We start from the raw sequence: 17,057 nt of genomic DNA, 5'->3' as shown, positions 1-17,057 counted from the left end.
TCATTTAGATAACCTAGGTCTGCGTGTACGCATTGTGAAGCATCTATGTAGAGATGGAAACTTGTCCGGTCACCTCGGAGCATCCCTGGAGCCTCGGCAGTGTGACCGGGCTGTATCACAGCATCAATCCCGCCCTCGATCTCCCCACACTTCGTTCATTTAGCCCAGATGTCGTTTATTTACCATGGTGAGTGGGCTTTCCCGAGGTTTGGCAAGGAGCAGCTCCCGATCCGGCAAAGTCTCCGAGTTGAAATGCTCATACTTGAACAATTGCAGTTACTTCAGCCGAACGCCAGCACTGTTGTATTACCAATCTCGATATTTTTCGTTGGCAATTGATGGCTGAAAAGCGGAGAGAGGAGCATACTTCAAAACGAACGTTGCCTCTCCGTCTGAACATTTACACTCATCCTGGTGCTTGTTACCCGCCAATCTCGAAGCTACAATGAAACAAGACAATCTGTCAGTGGTCCTTGCCGAGCGACCAACCGGCGCCATTGTTCCCGGACAGACTTTCCACCAAAAGACGACGCCTCTACCGTCACCAGCTGATTTGCAAGATGGGCAAATTCTGGTCGAGACCATCTATCTGTCCCTGGACCCCGCCATGCGTGGCTGGTTAAACGGTGAGAATTTAGAAGCACCAGTGACCCCAAACACAGCCGGCATCATCAAATGCTGACCGGCCCCGTTGGCAAGACACCCGCTCCTACCTCCCGCCTGTGAAGCTCGGGGCGGTTATGCGAGGAGCCACGGCAGCTCGTGTCATTGCTTCCAAGAGCAAGCAGGCGGCGCCCGGAGATTATGTGAGCGCCATGTCTGGGTGGACAGAGTACGCCATCCTCGGCGAGGGACAATTTGAGCCGGCGTCGTCATTCCCTGGCCTCAACCCCAACCAACCGCAGGATATTCTCTCTGTCCTGGGGCTTACCGGTGCGACCGCCTGGTGGGGGATGACGCAGATTGGCGACCCAAAGCCAGGAGAGCTCGTCGTCGTCTCTGGCGCCGCGGGCGCGACGGGCAGCGTCGCTGGCCAGATTGCCAAGATCAAGGGCGCAACGGTCGTTGGCATCTGCGGCTCCGACACCAAGTGCCGTTGGCTTGTCGATGAGCTCGGGTTCGACGTTGCGCTCAACTACAAGGCGTCTGATTTCGGAGAAAAGTTCAAGGCTGCCACCAAGAGCTACATTAACGTGTATTTCGACAATGGTTTGTTACTACTACACCATCCGTGTCTCCGTCATCTTTCATCATGCTGACCAGGCTTGACCAGTTGGCGGCGACATTCTGGACATGTGTTTGGCGCGAGCCAAGGAGCACTCACGATTTGTCATGTGCGGAGGAATTAGCCAGTACAACTCGGCCGACCCTGTCGGCCCCAAGAACATTTCCAAGGTCATTACCATGAGAATTAAGATGCAGGGCTTTATAGTTTTTGACCACAAGGACCGCATCCCGGAGATTCGAAGAGAGCTGTCGCAATGGTTGGCCGAGGGAAAGTTGAAGAAGACTGAGACAATAGTCAAGGGCGGGCTGGCCGTCGCGGAACAGGCGTTGGTGGACTTGTACAACGGTGCGAACCAGGGCAAGTTGTTGGTGGAAGTCAAGGATCCGTCGGCACCTGCATTGAAGTTGTAATAATTTTGTGCTCAAACTCAAGACATGACGTCCGGTGTAGACAGCCGATTCCTCGTCCCAGCACTCTGAAACGGTCTCTTTTTCTATTCATTCCATTCTCGACAGCACTGTAACGAAAAGGACAATAGTTTCGCCAGTTATGGCTTTTGCATGTACATTTGAACTTCAAAAGGAACCTGTTCGACGGGTCCAAGTTCTGAAGTTTTTTGTGCCTTGAACGCACCGCCAGGAAGATTAGTACTAGGAGTGCAGGGTAAGCTTCGCTAACCGGAGCAAAGAGTCTGGTGGCGTGGTGGGCGAGTCATGCAAGCCCGGTAGTCAGCAATCAGGATCTTGCTGCGACAGTCAAACCGGGTGCTGCCACTACTATTTGACGCACCTACTTCATACCGCTTTCTTTCAGAAGGGTCGGGAACCGTCGTGGCCTGGTGGTCTATTTTCTGCCACTTGCGGAGAAGTCTACACACACCCGTGAATTTCGCAGCGATACCGTAGCCGACAAGAATGCTGGTCTCGGCAAATTCTCCAATGTGGAGGACATGTAATCCCTTTTTTTTTTCAGCATTTCGATCGTGCCACAGGGCCTAGCGCTCTCTCCAAACCGAGCACATTTCTCGAAACCGATTGCGCCCGAAAGTTTAAATCCCAGCCACGCTCATTCCCAAGTACTCAGTACAGGTCCGATTCGACTCGGGCGGAAATAACACAAACCAGAACTCCTCGTTCTTACTAGAAAACTCATTGTTCAGAAACTTCGGTCCGGGCGTGAATAGCACGAGTATTCTCGAGACATGGCCGCGCGATTAGACAGCCCCGAGTTCTCCGACTTTGAAGAACTCGACGTATCCGAGTCTCCACAAACTCTGCTGACATCAAACAACCACGCGCCGAGCCATCTCTCGAAACTTTCAGTCTCCTCGACAGAAGATGGTCATCCGCCTTGGCAGGGCCATAGAGACAAACTGGTTGGTCTCGTTGATATGGGAAGGTACATGTCAAGCTCTGCGCGCAGCTGCTGCTCACTATGCGTTCTACCAGACTAATCAGACATTCGTATCCTTGTCTGCGACTTTAGCAACGGGATTCGATTTTCCATAACCGACCTCTCCGACCCATTGGCCCGAATTCTCAACCCAGTCATAGTATACCGTTCGTCAATCTCCCTGTACGATGCACAGTTTGATCCCGAGACTGGGGACCAGATCCCCATACCCGAGGATACCATACACGCCGTGTGCGATGCCCTCCAACGCTTCGTGGTAGTATGCAAGGACTTTGATGTCCCCGAGGAGCACATCTACTTTGTGGCCACGGAAGCCACCCGTCTGGCCAAGAACTCGGCTCAACTTCTCCAATCGATTAAAGAAGCCACCGGCAAGGATGTCGAGTTGATAGAAAAAGAAATGGAAGGTCAGATAGGCGCACTGGGCATTGCCAGTGGCTTCCTGACCATGGAAGGGCTAGTCATGGATCTCGGCGGAGGCAGCACTCAGATTACCTGGATTATCAGTCGGCAGGGCCACATCAGGACTAGCACAAACGGAAGTTTTAGCTTTCCGTACGGAGCAGCAGCGCTCACCAAAACGCTCGCTGACATCAGGAAGGGAAAGGATGAAAAGGATGCCGATCACGCAGTGGAGGAACTGCGCAAAGAAATGGTGCGCAATTTCACGGATGCGTACCATCGGCTTCAGATTCCCCAGTCAATGGTGGAGGAGGCTCAAAGAGAAGGGGGGTTCCGAATCTATCTCTCTGGAGGCGGCTTCCGAGGTTGGGGTTATCTACTCCTGTACCTCAACCAGTCCAAAGGACAACACTATCCCATATCAATCATCAACGGCTACACTGTGGGAAGAGAGCAGTTTGAAGACACAAAGTCTATAGAGAAGGCTGCCAGGGCGGCTCGTGATATATTTCGCATCTCGGATAGAAGACGCTCTCAAGTCCCTGCTGTCGCTTTTCTGGTCAATGTGCTTGCTGAAGCGATCCCTCTTGGCATCCGGGAAGCTCATTTCTGCCAGGGTGGTGTGCGGGAGGGATACCTGTTCAGAGAGCTTCCTGCGTCAATTCGAAGAGAAGCCCCTCTCGAGGTCATAACAAGGACTTTTGCACCGGGATCCAGGCTACAGATCCAAGAGCTCATCAGAGGAGCAATCCCAAAGACTTCCAAGGATGGTACCAAGAGATTTCCGCCGGAATTTGGCGGCCATGTTATAGAGGCCTTTGCCAACGTAATGTACGTCCACATGTTCATGTCTAAAGAGACGGCTTCCACTGCAGCACTTTACTCAACAAGCTCCGGGATCCTGGCATCTACGCTTGGCGTGTCTCATCAAGACCGTGCACGGCTTGCCCTAATGCTCCAAGCTCGGTATCGCGGGGAACTGCCGCCTCGGGAGGTCGAATTCCGAGATGCTCTCCGGAGCATCATCAGCCCAGAGCAAGTCTGGTGGGCCCAATACCTAGGAAGGGTAGGGTTTGTTATAACCTGCCTGTATCCTTCAGGCAAGGTCGACCCCTCCAATTTGAAAGTTCTCTTCTCCTCGTCGTGGTCGTCAACCCTGGGGAAAAAGGGAACGAAGGAAGGCCTTGTGCTGAACATTTCTATACGCAAGGTCAAGCACGACCCGGAGAAGTTGAACAAAGTTGTGAGGGACAACTTGAAAGTAATCAAGAAGGCAGGGAAGAAGAAGAATTGGGTTGGTACGGACCATCCCTGGGGGATGAAAGTTGAAGTGAGGGTAGCCGAGGAACAAATATTGTAGGGCAAAATTTACAGGCACAGATTCGATGCTGCCTGGTATAAGTGTATTTCAAGGATGCCTGACGGAAGCAGATGTCCATTATAGCTTGGGACATTTGCTGCAGTGCGTGTCAAGTCAAACCGTGGTGGCAAGAACTAAATACAATATCTGCCCCGGAGGAAAGGAGCTTCAATTGTAGCTTAGCCTGGTCAAACTGACCGGGCGCCTTGTCAACTAGAACCTGGCGAGACGCCATCACTAGTAACACGGCTTCTGGAGACAATACGTCTGGTTTGACAATTAGGCCTGGCTGCTAATCAAAATAATCGTGTACCACATACATCGCGTGTCACAGATAGAATCCGTCATAGCGAATTCTCTGACCTTAGTTTGTTTCATTAATTGTGATGCTAGTACGCGTCCGGCGTCTAGTAATGTTTAATCAAGGTCGATGAACACGATGTCACGAAGCAGGAGAGAGGTTACAACACCAAATATCGGAGTGACCATCGGGTCTGACCACTAGGCCATGGAATTAAGAGATTCAGCATTAGCGGCGTTTGGCCGAATATCCCCGATATCCAGCTATTAAGTATGCACATCTTGGCTCCCCCCCTTTGGCCCCCGACCCTAAACCAAATCATGGAGCCCAAGAGGCGGCAACAAAACCCCGCGGTTCGGAGAAAGATAATATCAAAGAAGCACCAATTCTGGGGTGAGCACCGTAATTGAAAACCATGTGATGACTTAACGACAAGAGCGGGTCTACCGATGAAAAAAAGGTCTTGCGATGATCAAAAACCTCGATACCTTGTCATGACTCCTACACTGGCGACAAGTAAAATCAAAGAAGCGAATTTACAATAGCATGTTACAAGCTTTATAGTTTCTATTTCATCGTTAACTGACCCGAAATTTTAAGACTGGATCATGCTTCTTATCGAGAAGTTGTATAAAAAAGATCAGTCTCACGTCTTGAAGCCCCAATGGACACTAGCATCCGTTGGCCCCTCGGGATAAATGCCGAATTCAGAACAGTCATAAGTGCTCTGTACGAGCACTCCAAATTAATTCGACACTCTATATTATTGCTTTTTGGATACAAGGAACAGGCTCATGCTGTGTTTGTCCCAAGCGGCCCCGGATGCGCTTCCTTAACACCATCGATCTGTGAAGAAGTCCTGAGGATGCAAGAGAGGGCCAAGACTGCAATTTGCCCTGGTCGAGAGAGCCGACCGCCCATGAAGCAATACATTGGGAGTTGGCCGAAAAATGTAAACGTGCAGGAATACAAAGGACCCGGCCAAAAAGCGACATTGCCTTTGGTTGTGTTTAACGTTTTCAAGCTCTTCTACCGTACCCAAACGCGCAGCACATGACTCTAAGCCGCATAACAGCACAGTATTATTCACCATGGTTATTTCTTGTCTTCAAACATCAGATATTGCGGATCTAATGGACTCCAGAAACATTTCCGCGTATGTAATGACCTTAATGATTGGCTCACAACGCTAAATATAGTATTAAATGTGACTCGGTGCGCCCCAGCCCAAGGTAGCTCTGTGGTTCATAAATGCGTGTACTTTTGAATCCGCAGTATACTTTAATAAGATATGAATCATGCGATAGTTGTTTCTCAAGCAGTCTACGATAAAATAATACAGCAATCATGAAGGGTATGTTATTCTTTGGTGGCGTAGGGGATAGTCAGCAGTGGCATTCCATATATTCGGACGTGCCCGGTTTTCCTATGCTATAAAACAGCCCGTGATATCCCCAACAGTCTATCTTAGATCTATAAAGCCCTTAAAAGTCAGCTCTGGAACATAATCTGGCTCTCATTCATAAAATATTCGTACCATAGGTATAGGCGTGATGGCTATTCATCTTGCCCAACTTTTGGAATAGAAGGGTGTCTGTTTCTATCAGAATCTTTTCTACGTGAACTTTGGACAGAAAGAAAGCCCGATGGTATAGCTCTTTTACACTCTCTCTATCAGCCGTGGCAGAAAATATTATAGCGGCAGGGCTGAAATTGAAGCAGCCGAACAGTCCGTGTTACGTCTTCACAGGACATTTCAAAAGTTCATTTCAGTAAATCTCTGTAACCGAGGATCACTTGTATTCTATGCCCGATGACAATAATCTATTTAATAATAATTTCAACTCCCACAAGTACCACTTCAACGCTGGTACTAACTAACAAGATAAACCAAACCCCACCCGGTTCGACAAGATATATACCCCTTATAATCTGTTCTAATGGTAGCGCCTTGAGCTAAGGCTCGTTAGATTTTAATATTTCGTTTCGTATTTTAGTATGTCTTGCTATGAAGTGGGAGTGCCAAAATCGACAGTACAGCCCCGGCTGGTATTAGGATACGATTCAAGCCGGGATTAGTACATACAGGTAGAGAGAATTTTAGTAGCCTGTAAGATTCTCCATATGCTACCATAGAGGGTCGTGGAACGCATTAAAACATTAAAGCCGGGAAATGCTAATAGTATCCCAACGTGGCAACTTTTCTAAGAATTAAGCAGGAGAAACACCTTGCTTCGTCAACAGGTAAGTTTATGATTTATTCACATCAACTAAAGCTGAAGTCAAGTTTGTATGGTCAAAATTCGACAGGAACTACTGCATCCATCTCATACAATATGTGGAAGTAGTCATGCATAACATCTCCCTACTTCCGCTCAAGTGGGACACCTCCTTCCTCAGCATCTGCCGAATTAGGAAAGGTAGCCTTCGGCTTCTTGAAAGACGAGACCTGGATGTCCAAAACACAAGGCTAGGGTCGCAAGATAAATAAAAACCCCTTCCAATATAATGAAAGGAACCTGCTCTTTAATTAGCGAGCCGTTATACCCATCTTGCAGTTCCGCAACACGATATGCGCAACGGCTGAGAATTAGAATAATCGCAATAGTAAGACCAGAAAAGAAGGCCTTTAGCCTCCATCCAAACTTTTTCGTCTGACCGCATCGAAAATAACGGATGAGAAAATCCGCAAAAAATAAAACAAATATTGTAAGGACGACGACTTGTAAGATTAGACCGGCTAGAGAGATGTTGACACCGGTCTATAAAAAGGTTAGAACTTGGCATCATTTAATACATGTCCTCAAGGCGTTGTTGCTAACCTGATTACTGCCAGTCGAATTGGTAGACATGGCACCACCAGCAGCCTGGAGGAGCAAGCATGTAGCATCAAAAGGAATAAAGATCCAGTAGAAGAGCTGAGGTTTAAACCGTGACAAATCAGGGGCGAGATTGACAATAGTCTTTGAAAGCGTAACGTAGATGGAGGCAGTGAAGAAGACGGGGGCGATAGTAAGACAGACTGCTTCATGTTAGTCGTTGTGATGATATCATAGGAGACTGGCTCACTGATTTGGGTCATAAAGCCCGGGTAAGAGAAAGGGTTATTCCACATAATGACACGACCGGCGTAACCAATGACTTCGCAAAGGCATCCCAGCAGCATGCCAGTCATGAACCCCCAGCTTCTCCATCGAATACCAAGATAGCCATGGATTGCTCCAGCTACAATGTAAAGCATCAAAAAAGTCGTATTGGCCGCTAGCGATGGTTGATAACCGTAAATGCTCCATGAGACTGGGCAAGTCTCAAGGGTGCAGTTTTCATCACTGCCAAACGGTATAACACCGGGAGGAAGCTGATTCGCCATCTGCACGACGAAACTTGGAAAGATAGAAGGAAGAAATTGTTTGTAGTTGCAAGGTAGTGAGAATTGCGGCAGATACCAACTACAAGTTGTAATAGTGGAATGAAGAGAAACGAAAGGGTTTGTGGTAGTATATAGATGCGTTAGTCGAGATTTTTGTTGGGAGTAGATCGGTAGTTCATGGCTCAGGATGATTTCGACATATAGGAGAGTAGGGGTTAAATGCAGCAAATTGTGACATATTTTGATTTACTTTATTTGGGTATACCGAATGAGCATGATAATCACGATCCCTGATGGAAGAACAACTTTGCCGAGGCTTGCAGACGTGGGGCTGAGATCGTCATTCAGCATCTAGAGGCCTTGTACTTTGCGAGACAGCCTTCCCAGCGGCGGCGCCTTGCGAGGATACTTGTGGCGGCTGAGACTGGAATGCGGCATGGTAACTGCCCCAAGTTAGGGATGTGGCTGATCTTGGTGGCGGCTGGCCAACGAGTCCATGGGCACGACGCGTAGGGGATGGGACGAAGACTGCAATGGGCTCGGCGAGCCCGGTATAACTGATGCCAAAAGCTACTCTTCTGAGCGACATGAACGCCAGTCGTCTCTCGAGACTCGCGATACTGTTCGTCTAGAACATGTCATGCTCTTCGTACTTGCAGACCCTCGATTACGCGTCTTGAAGTTAATCGCTGTAATTATTCACCAAATGTAGAAGACCAACTCTTGAGCATGACGAATGAAAGTACGCCTTCAAATACATTCACATGATGGCTTCCTTCCATCCCCGCACACTTGCCACTATCCACCGCAATTCGCATAGAGACGGAATACAGTACCACGGGTGGTCTATACGATTATGGTAGTTTAGATCACAGTCGGTTCATCCCGAGCGGAAATGTCAATTGCAATATTGCGTTTGCGCTTACTTGCTGTCATTGGAGGGATCTATGTAAGGTCAATCAATGTTCTCATCATGTCAAGACTGAAGAATGTGACAGTTCGTCGCCGCACCACGAGTTGTGCACCCTCGACTCTACCGCCCGTGTTCATTTCTAATAGACATTACTCCATGAGTGCTTCATCTGCGCTGATTGCTTTTTGGTACAACAAGAAGAGGAGAGTAAGAGACCGAGCCAACTTTCCGATGTAACTTCTCGGGGGAAATAACTCCGACGCAAGTTCTGGTCTTCCCCAGGTAGAAACGCACAGCGCAGCATGTACTGGTAGGGCCGAGGTGATGGGGTGCTCTGTAGCCACGGCTGACGCGCTCTTTCTAGATGGGCACCGGGGAATTCAGATAAATCAGGAAAGACAAAGCCATGAATTAGCGCCACCAGAATCTCCTCGAGCTCTTCTTTTCTTGTCCTGTTTTTTCTTTTTCAGCGCTTAGATAATCGTAGCAGTCGCCTAGCTAGTTGTCAATATACCCTTCACACTGCCTGAATCAGAGCCTCGGCATTCAGCTCGAGCTTGGGCTGCAAGGTTTCCTATTCAAGGAATTTGCTCGGTTGGGGCATGTGTTTGGGCAAAATGTGCTTTGTTGGGGAAAACTCTCGTCTAGGAATGATTTGTGCATACAATTGTGTTGTATATTTTCGACTGTTGAACAGCTAATCCAGGCACAACGAGTCAACGACACTACCTCAGCAGAGAACATCCATCTTGTAATCACTATAGTGCCTCCTAATTTCTCGTGTCAGAGCTAGCATGCTTCTCCACATCGTGCGAGTACATGGCCTTCAACTGATGATGGTAGTTCTGAAAAGCCGAGTCCTGTGTCAAGAGTACACTGCCATCGCCCTGCCTTTCGAGTTCCGTCTCGTGCGCTCTGGACCAGTTGGCTCTGCGAATAAAGGACCGCAGCCGAGTCAAGGCGCTTTGTGGGATGTCGGGAAGCTTCCCCAGCTCGTCAGTCTTGCCTCGATTGGTCGTGCGACTTGCCTCATTAATTCGATGGGAACTACGAAGGGTATAGAAGTAGTCTTTGACTGTTTCTCTTAGGGACCTGAGAGTTTCCTTGGCCCTTTTGAGCAAGGGTACCAAGATGGGCATGCAAGCGCAAATGCTGCCCGTGTTGAGCTCAAGGATGCTATTGGAGACGTAGGGGTTAACATGCTTTCTGTATTTGTTCGGTTTGTCGGAAGAATGGTGTGGAATGGACGTGACGGGTCAAGCACCGTTGTGCCATTTGCGTTTAATAGGTGGGCTTGGCACAAGACTGCGCGTGTGATTTGGAATCCATGACCAGAGGAGAATCGGATTCTCACCCAAAAATGTAGAGCATGCTCCAGGTTCCATCACTCTGCTCCCATTGAAAGCGAGCGGCCAGCCCTGCTGCGGAGCACGCACAAGCTCTACATGAACGATCAGCATGGCACAGCCAACGTTGGAAGAAAGTAATGGGCAGTGGGCGCAACTCACAAGATGCCCGTCAAAAACACAGCAGACACTCCGAGCTTGCGCTTCGTGGGGAGCCTCAGCTGGGAGACGAACCACAGAGGGACCGCCAATATGTACAAGTCCGAGATGAGGCCAAAGATGCCGCTGCCCTTGGAGAGGCCGTTCTGCACCGGCGTACAGCTGCCTGTGTAGGTTGTTTCTAGCCATGTCTGCCCTTGGCGAGGGACACACCTGTCCAGGAGGAGGACGGTAGAAATCAAATAGAAGGCGCTCACGGCGCCGACGCCTGCCCAAATTAACCAATAGGCCAGACGGTAAATTTGAAATAGACGAAAGTAGAAGAATAGGAGGCCAAGCTTGACGAATAGGGCACTCAAGAAGAACGCGACCAGAATAACCGTTGAATACTGTGTCGCCTGCTTGTCAGCCTTGACTTTAAAGCAACCGCTCAGAGGCTGAGGAGATGAATATATATAGGGAACTCGTGCCTTGAGATATCTGTCGGTGATCTCGCTCATAGGAACATCCCACAAGTGTCTCCCCAACGGATGGTCGAGCACTTTGTGAACCGTCAGCACAAGGTTGCGGAGAGGAGCTCAGAATATTGTACTTACGCGGTATGAGAACACCGCAGTAGGCAATAATACTGCCCTACGGAGCCGTGTTAGTTTGCATCGCTGCTAAAGGGCGGCCGTGTTATCGCAGAGAAGGGGATGCCTACCGCACCAAGTATGCAAAAGGCTGTATTGAATATCTTGTCAGTATAAATGTCCCCTGCTGTCCGATATCTTGGGAGATTTTACACGCACCGTCGTCGAGCCCAAAGTTGCGGAGCATGCGCACACGAACGTAGAGACGGCAGACCAAGAACATAAACATGAGCGGCACGAAAGAATAAATGACGCCTTGGTATGCAACACTCAGAGAGGGGGGGTCGATGAAGTTTGGGCTCACGCCAGCGGGCGGAATACCAGCCGGGGTTTGCGTGTAGTTCTCCATGGTTGCTTTTCTGAGAAAATAAAGCAGTGTCCTCTCGACTATAGGTATGTACACGTACTGGTAGTATTAGGCGAATTTGTCTGTCAAGAGTGTTGCGGCCAAGAAGGGCCAGGGCACGACACGAACACAGCTGACATCGAGTGATGGGCTGCCATGGAAAGGGGGACCAGGGCTTTCGTTAGTATTTGTAGTCTATGTACATTCGGGAGACTAGGAGCCTCTCAAGGCTGGGATCAGTCAGACATAAATAACCACGGTGTTCATAGGTAGGTGTCTGGTTGGCATGCTGACAAGGTTGGGGGCCTTGGGGGCCTTTCCCCACCTCAAGCCTCCTCAACGGATTAGATCCGAACGATAAGCCGAGTGTGCAGATAATATCACATCAGTGGTTCTGCTGAGGCGCAAGCAGAGACGCATCTAGTTCATGGTGCATGAGGCTCATGCGTCGCTGTCGCTGGAATAGCATTGCGATGGTTGACAAGGTTGCTACGTCAAGCACAAGAATGATGGGACGGGAGAGTAGAAGGCTTTATTAAAATATCCGGTCAAGACAAATTTAAAGGCTTAATACTATAACCATGTTTCTTGACTTCCAAAGCTACCTGGCCTTGACCCTCATCACCATGCCATCCACCGGCTTGGATGTAACCTGTCGTGTCTGCAATTGTCGCCGTTAGAAAGAACCAAGCTCAAGTACCAAGTAATAGGGGGTTCAGAATATGCCTACCATGTACATTGCCGATGCCACATTGTACTGACCATTGCTACCCATTTCCGGAGCACCAGCGTCGTCGAGCGCCAGCGCGCCGCGGCCGACCTTTGTAAAGTCGAACCGCCGAGCGGCGAGCGCCATCACGACGCGCGCCTCAATGGTGGCCAGTTCCTGGCCGATACAGCTTCTCGGCCCGCGCTCAAACGGGCGCCAGGCTCCAGTTGGGATCTTGTCGCTGTCATGTAACCAGCGCTCCGGCACGAAATGGTTGGCAGTGTCGCCAAATGCTTCCGGGTCGCGCTGGATGATGGAATGGACTTGGTAAATCATCAGGCCGTCTACACACAGCTCTCCTGTCGGTGTCTGGACCGTGAAACCGTCGCCAGGCTCCGTCATGCGTGATGTGGCACCAGGGGGCCACAGTCGCAGAGTCTCCTTGATGACAGCCGTCGTATACGACATGCGGTGTAACAGCTCTTTGCCTCCAGGAGCAAGCAGAGTCGCACGCACGGCGGCAGGGTCAGGGTCAGGACCAAACAAGTCGTCCAGCTCGGCACGTACGGCACGTAGAGCGTGAGGTGTGCGAGAGAGCTCATAAAAGGCCCAGGACATGAGGGTGCTGGTCGTGTCGTGGCCGGCAAACAAGAAGCTGGTGAGTTGATCGCATGTCAGATCGACCATGTCGGGGGAGAGAGAATCCACGCCCTGAAGACTCATGGCGAGGATGCTATAGTTGTTTTCCCCTTGACCCCCCGCGGCATGGCGATGGCGAACGATGTCCCGGAGACTCTCCCTCACCCATCGGTGTAGACGGTAGCGCTTCCACTCGACACGCGGCGTACACCACCACGGAAGGTCGAGATGCTCTCCGCTGAATGTCTCTATGAGGTCGCGGAAGACGCGCATAAACTCGGTGGGCTCCTTTTTCTGGGCGTCCATGTCCAGGTCGAGGGCCACGCGGCCGATGATGTCAAAGGTGAGGTCGGTAGCATAGCTCTGGAGCGGAAACTCGACGCCAGCCGAGGCGAGGCTGTCGAGGCGCTCGACAAAGAGGGAGACTTTATCGAGTATGGACGGAAGCAGGTTCATGAGGTTCGGTGTGGCAAAGCCCGGGTTGAAGCGCTTACGAATGGCCCGCCATTCGTCGCCCTTGGCCGAGATGATGGACCTGGGGCCGGTGAGATATTCAAGCCGCTTCCAGATTTCCGGCACCTTTGGAGGCGTGTAGGGCCAGCGGTGCGAGGGCTTGACGATTTGCTCGGCGACGTCGTAGCTACCTATGACGAGCATGGGCGACGAGGCAGGGCGCAAGTCGACAAACATGACGGGCGGCCGTCCCAAGGCCTCGTGCATCGCCGCAAAGGCCATGTCGGCGTGGGCCTTTGGCGGCTGCTTGCGGACGAATTCATCGACGACCTGGAGATGTCCCAGAAGGAGAGAGGAAGGGTGCTGAGGGAAGCCGGAATACTGCTCAAAGCGCTTGACGAACAACTTGCGCAGGAGATGGGCGGCGAGCAGCGCGCCAGCTGCCACCAGCAACGGAGCAAGCATCCTTACTCTCAAATCGGGAGTATTGAAGGCGTAATGAAGGAACGAAGAGACCCAAGTTCTTTGCGGACCGAGGGACAGCAAAAGGCCTACGGCTCGTCGAGATATATTGACCAGACGAGACAAGAATGAATTGACGGGTTGGGAGAAGGTGGAGCGGTTGGGCTTGGCACAAAGGGTCTAGCGGCCCTGGCCTTGGCGATGCGATGGCAGGCATCAAATGCAATTTGGTTGGTCGGCTGTCTTCGGGCCGCCAAGGCGCCCCCACCCCCAGGGCTTGCCAAGATCAACTGGCGGCCGAGCGAGCCACTTGACATGTCAACTTGACTCCATTTGAAACTTGACAAGATTGAACCAACATTCATCCCTTCATACTGCACATATGTATGTATACATGTTTTACAACCAACATTAAATTGACGTGTCCCCACTCATCTCATCCTGCACTGCCCGGTATGTCCTGTCCACCACGCGTTGACCGGGCTCCAGCCTCCAGTGCTCCATCGAGTCAATCCTCGCCCGCTTTCTAGTGCCGAGCTAACAATCCTCGTGTTAGTACTACCAGTCTTGACAAACCACGGCCATGAATAAGCGGCGGAAACTCACAAGACACCGGCAGATGCAGCAGCTCAAAGGCGAGATGGAATGCTACCCAGTATCTCTTTGCCAGGCGCGCCGCGGTGAACAGGGCGACCACGGCCACGATGCCCAAGGTGGAAAAGTCGGGCGAGCGCATCAGGTTGATGGCGACATCCATATCCATTCCGGTGGTCGTTTGCTGGTGCACGCGGGCAAGGTGAGTGAGGGACGGCTCAGGGTTCCAATATTGGTGTCTTATTATACCAGACTCTTATCCGTCAGCGACTGAGTGGACGAGCCACCTCATTATAAGTTCAATACTAGTTGACATGCCGCCTCAGCGCCCGGTCCTTGGCCTCGCTGCTGACCACCACCAGCGGCCTCTTTTGGACGAGCTTCCGCTTACATACATGTGTGTGTATCACCCTGTTGGTCGGGGCCTGTATGCCGATCCTGGTGGAGCGGCTTCAGCCCCTGCTCAAAATAGACTGAAGAGTCCAGATCACTACGACATGGCCAGCTCTCGGGGTCTGTACCGCACGTAGGCAGGCTCCTCTGAAATCTCCATCCGGAGGGCGTTCCGATCCCACACCACCATGCCAGCCGTCTTCTCACTCCCGTCCCTGTCACAAACTGCAAAATCCATGTTGGCCAGCAAGTGCACTGTAACCATGGTAATCAGAAGCTTGGCGAGCCTCATCCCAGCTGCGCGCCCATCTTAGTCCATCTGAATGGCCGTGAGGATGTGAGGATACGGAATGCCAACTACTTACCGCAAACATGGCGTCCTGACCCCCAGCCAAGATACGAATGGGCTTCTTCTGGGTGAGTCTTGGGCGAGTCCAGATAGCGTCCCGGGTTGAACTCGTGCGGTTCAGGGTAGAGCTCGGGATTCAAATGCACGTCGGCCACGGCGTAGGCCGCGTAAGCGCCGTTTGGGATCACCTCGCCCGAGCTGCCAATGGGCACGTCGATGCCACTTGCGTTTCTCCTGAACATGGTGCCCGGTAGCTGCAGCCGGAGCGTTTCCCGCAGACAAATGCCAACCACGGGGAAGCACGACTCCCATTCCTGGAGACTGAGAGACTTGAGAATGTCATTGGGCGTCTGGACCGAGCTTTCGCGGTGCTTGGCCAGGACTTGGTCAATCTCTTGTCGGCATCGTCGCTTCCACTCCTCGTGGCGACCCAGGAAGAGCACGAGCCATGAGCATGTAAATGTTGTCGTTGTTAGCCCCGCCACAAACACCGTGAATATAAACTGTCAAGTTGGTGTTGGCAAAGATTCTCTCTCGTTTCTGGGAATGTGGAAGCTGGACTTTACCTCGACCACGTTGTAGTTGCTTTCCCCCTTGTCGAGAAGAAACTGCACCGAGTCATCCACACGTTTACGCTCTCTTTTGCGCCGGTTCAAGATTCTTGACAAGTCGACATACAGCACAGCGGCCATGAGCAGCCGCCAGACGTGCCGCGGGGTGACGAGCCAGGGGAAAACAATGCGAGCGTGGCTTGTAGTCTTCTCAAACCTTCGGTACGTGGAGAATGTCCGCCGCAAGAGCTTCTCATCGTCGGCAATCTCTTGAAACCCAACACATTGCTGCATAATCTTGAACATGAACAGGGGCACTTCGGCGAAGATGTTCATGACGCGCCAGCCGGGCCTGAAGACGATACTGTTAGGCCAGACGGCTCCTTTTCTTTTTTGTGGTCGGGATAGAGAGGGCATATCCTTACGCTGAGCTTGACACTGCCCGTGAGAACAGTTCATCGCAGAACGCGGCAACAAAATTGCTGATGGGACAAATTCTCTTGGTCAGTTCCTGGGAGCGGGTCAAGTGAAGAAGCGGTTTGATGAGATTATTCAGGCCGTAGTCTTTCTCGTTTTTGGCAGACGGCAGCTTGCCAGTCAACAGTTCGACAAATCTAGCGCACCCGGCAATTAGAAAATGCTGGATGATGAGATGGCTGGGCCTATGGGACCTATTACCCTTGGGCTAGACTCAAGCCCTTTGTCTCGAAGAAGACTTGACGCGCCTGGGCGCCGCTCAGTGCCACAACATGTTTTCTCCCCACAAAGAAACTAAAACAGCGGCTCGGGAACACATGTCGCCCATGAAGAAACATGTCACGCCGCCGAGTAAAGAATTGTATGCTCGACCCGATTACGGGCCAGTCATAGGCCCTCCAGTGTTTGGGGCAGTTCCCCGCGCTGCTAGATGGGCTTTCCTTTCTTTGAGAAATACGAGGACAGAGTAGAAGAGAGAGGGGGAAAAGACAGAGAGCACTCCATAGTAGACTGAGCCAACTCATCTCCGACAAGGTCTGCTGCACGACTAGGAAATGTCGTAGCTCCAACATGGTCTTCTGGATTGTACATGTAGGTATGGAAGAGGCCAAGGATGAGATGTTGGCACGTCTTTGCACGAGACGCAAGTCTATCTTGGCCGAAGCGGTCCAGATTTTAGGACGCTTCCCCTCCCCCAAGTATCAGCATAGCCGCGAAAAGGCGATCAAGAATCGACGTCAGTTTGGCATGCAGTGTGTTCGATATGGATATGCGCCATTCGGCCCCCATCGGCCAAGGGTACTTTGGGGGCAAACCACCCGGGCAACCAGGACGATGCCGATCCCCGACATGTTTACCGTTCGCCTCGACGCCCCAGCATTCACTAGTGTAACCCAGCATTGACTGATGTAAGCAAGTTGACATGCATGCATTAGACGCTAGAATTGAAATCGCAAAAAC

At 51.1% G+C, this 17,057-nt stretch overlaps 7 protein-coding genes across 9 annotated transcripts; 3 read left to right on the top strand and 4 right to left on the bottom strand.

Annotated features, from left to right (window-relative positions):
• Positions 1-2: 2 nt before the first annotated feature.
• J3458_021372 (uncharacterized protein) lies at positions 3-1,906 on the top strand. Of its 2 annotated transcripts, XM_007816853.2 has the most exons (3): positions 3-626; positions 700-1,209; positions 1,274-1,906. In XM_007816853.2, the coding sequence occupies exons 1-3, from the start codon at positions 446-448 to the stop codon at positions 1,636-1,638; spliced, it is 1,056 nt and encodes a 351-aa protein (XP_007815044.2). In that variant the 5' UTR covers positions 3-445; the 3' UTR covers positions 1,639-1,906. The 2 variants fall into 2 exon arrangements, with proteins under 2 accessions (XP_007815044.2, XP_065972334.1); XM_066122576.1 differs by having other exon boundaries at positions 3-1,209.
• A 149-nt stretch (positions 1,907-2,055) lies between these two features.
• Positions 2,056-4,762, top strand: RTG2_3 (retrograde regulation protein 2). 2 transcript variants are annotated; one of them, XM_007816854.2, is made up of 2 exons: positions 2,056-2,626; positions 2,714-4,762. In XM_007816854.2, the coding sequence occupies exons 1-2, from the start codon at positions 2,430-2,432 to the stop codon at positions 4,401-4,403; spliced, it is 1,887 nt and encodes a 628-aa protein (XP_007815045.2). In that variant the 5' UTR covers positions 2,056-2,429; the 3' UTR covers positions 4,404-4,762. The 2 variants fall into 2 exon arrangements, with proteins under 2 accessions (XP_007815045.2, XP_065972333.1); XM_066122575.1 differs by having other exon boundaries at positions 2,062-4,762.
• Positions 4,763-7,490: 2,728 nt separating this feature from the next.
• RTA3_11 (RTA1 like protein) lies at positions 7,491-8,074 on the bottom strand (the record flags this gene model as incomplete). Its single annotated transcript, XM_007816855.2, has 2 exons — positions 7,491-7,726; positions 7,774-8,074. 2 exons carry the CDS (start codon positions 8,072-8,074, stop codon positions 7,491-7,493), a joined length of 537 nt encoding a protein of 178 aa, XP_007815046.2.
• Positions 8,075-9,462: 1,388 nt separating this feature from the next.
• On the bottom strand, positions 9,463-11,473 carry J3458_021369 (uncharacterized protein; the record flags this gene model as incomplete). The annotated part of the gene is made up of 7 exons (XM_066122574.1): positions 9,463-9,481; positions 9,653-10,163; positions 10,342-10,428; positions 10,496-11,033; positions 11,089-11,125; positions 11,196-11,215; positions 11,284-11,473. The coding sequence occupies 6 exons, from the start codon at positions 11,471-11,473 to the stop codon at positions 9,758-9,760; spliced, it is 1,278 nt and encodes a 425-aa protein (XP_065972332.1). The 3' UTR covers positions 9,463-9,481; positions 9,653-9,757.
• Positions 11,474-11,985: 512 nt separating this feature from the next.
• J3458_021368 (uncharacterized protein) lies at positions 11,986-13,847 on the bottom strand. The gene is made up of 2 exons (XM_066122573.1): positions 12,201-13,847; positions 11,986-12,131 (listed from the first exon to the last, which is right to left on the bottom strand). Exons 1-2 carry the CDS (start codon positions 13,734-13,736, stop codon positions 12,072-12,074), a joined length of 1,596 nt encoding a protein of 531 aa, XP_065972331.1. The 5' UTR covers positions 13,737-13,847; the 3' UTR covers positions 11,986-12,071.
• A 229-nt stretch (positions 13,848-14,076) lies between these two features.
• J3458_021367 (uncharacterized protein) lies at positions 14,077-16,701 on the bottom strand. Its single transcript, XM_066122572.1, has 5 exons — positions 16,299-16,701; positions 15,636-16,234; positions 15,086-15,572; positions 14,340-15,017; positions 14,077-14,270 (listed from the first exon to the last, which is right to left on the bottom strand). The coding sequence occupies exons 2-4, from the start codon at positions 16,077-16,079 to the stop codon at positions 14,818-14,820; spliced, it is 1,131 nt and encodes a 376-aa protein (XP_065972330.1). The 5' UTR covers positions 16,080-16,234; positions 16,299-16,701; the 3' UTR covers positions 14,077-14,270; positions 14,340-14,817.
• Positions 16,668-17,000, top strand: J3458_021366 (uncharacterized protein; the record flags this gene model as incomplete). The annotated part of the gene is made up of 1 exon (XM_066122571.1): positions 16,668-17,000. One exon carries the CDS (start codon positions 16,668-16,670, stop codon positions 16,998-17,000), a length of 333 nt encoding a protein of 110 aa, XP_065972329.1.
• Positions 17,001-17,057: the final 57 nt, after the last annotated feature.

Source organism: Metarhizium acridum, assembly GCF_019434415.1.
Source record: "Metarhizium acridum strain ARSEF 324 chromosome Unknown scaffold_579, whole genome shotgun sequence".
Lineage (NCBI taxonomy): Eukaryota > Fungi > Ascomycota > Sordariomycetes > Hypocreales > Clavicipitaceae > Metarhizium > Metarhizium acridum.
The sequence above is the reverse complement of the archived record's forward strand: the minus strand, read 5'-3'. Positions and strand labels throughout refer to the sequence as shown.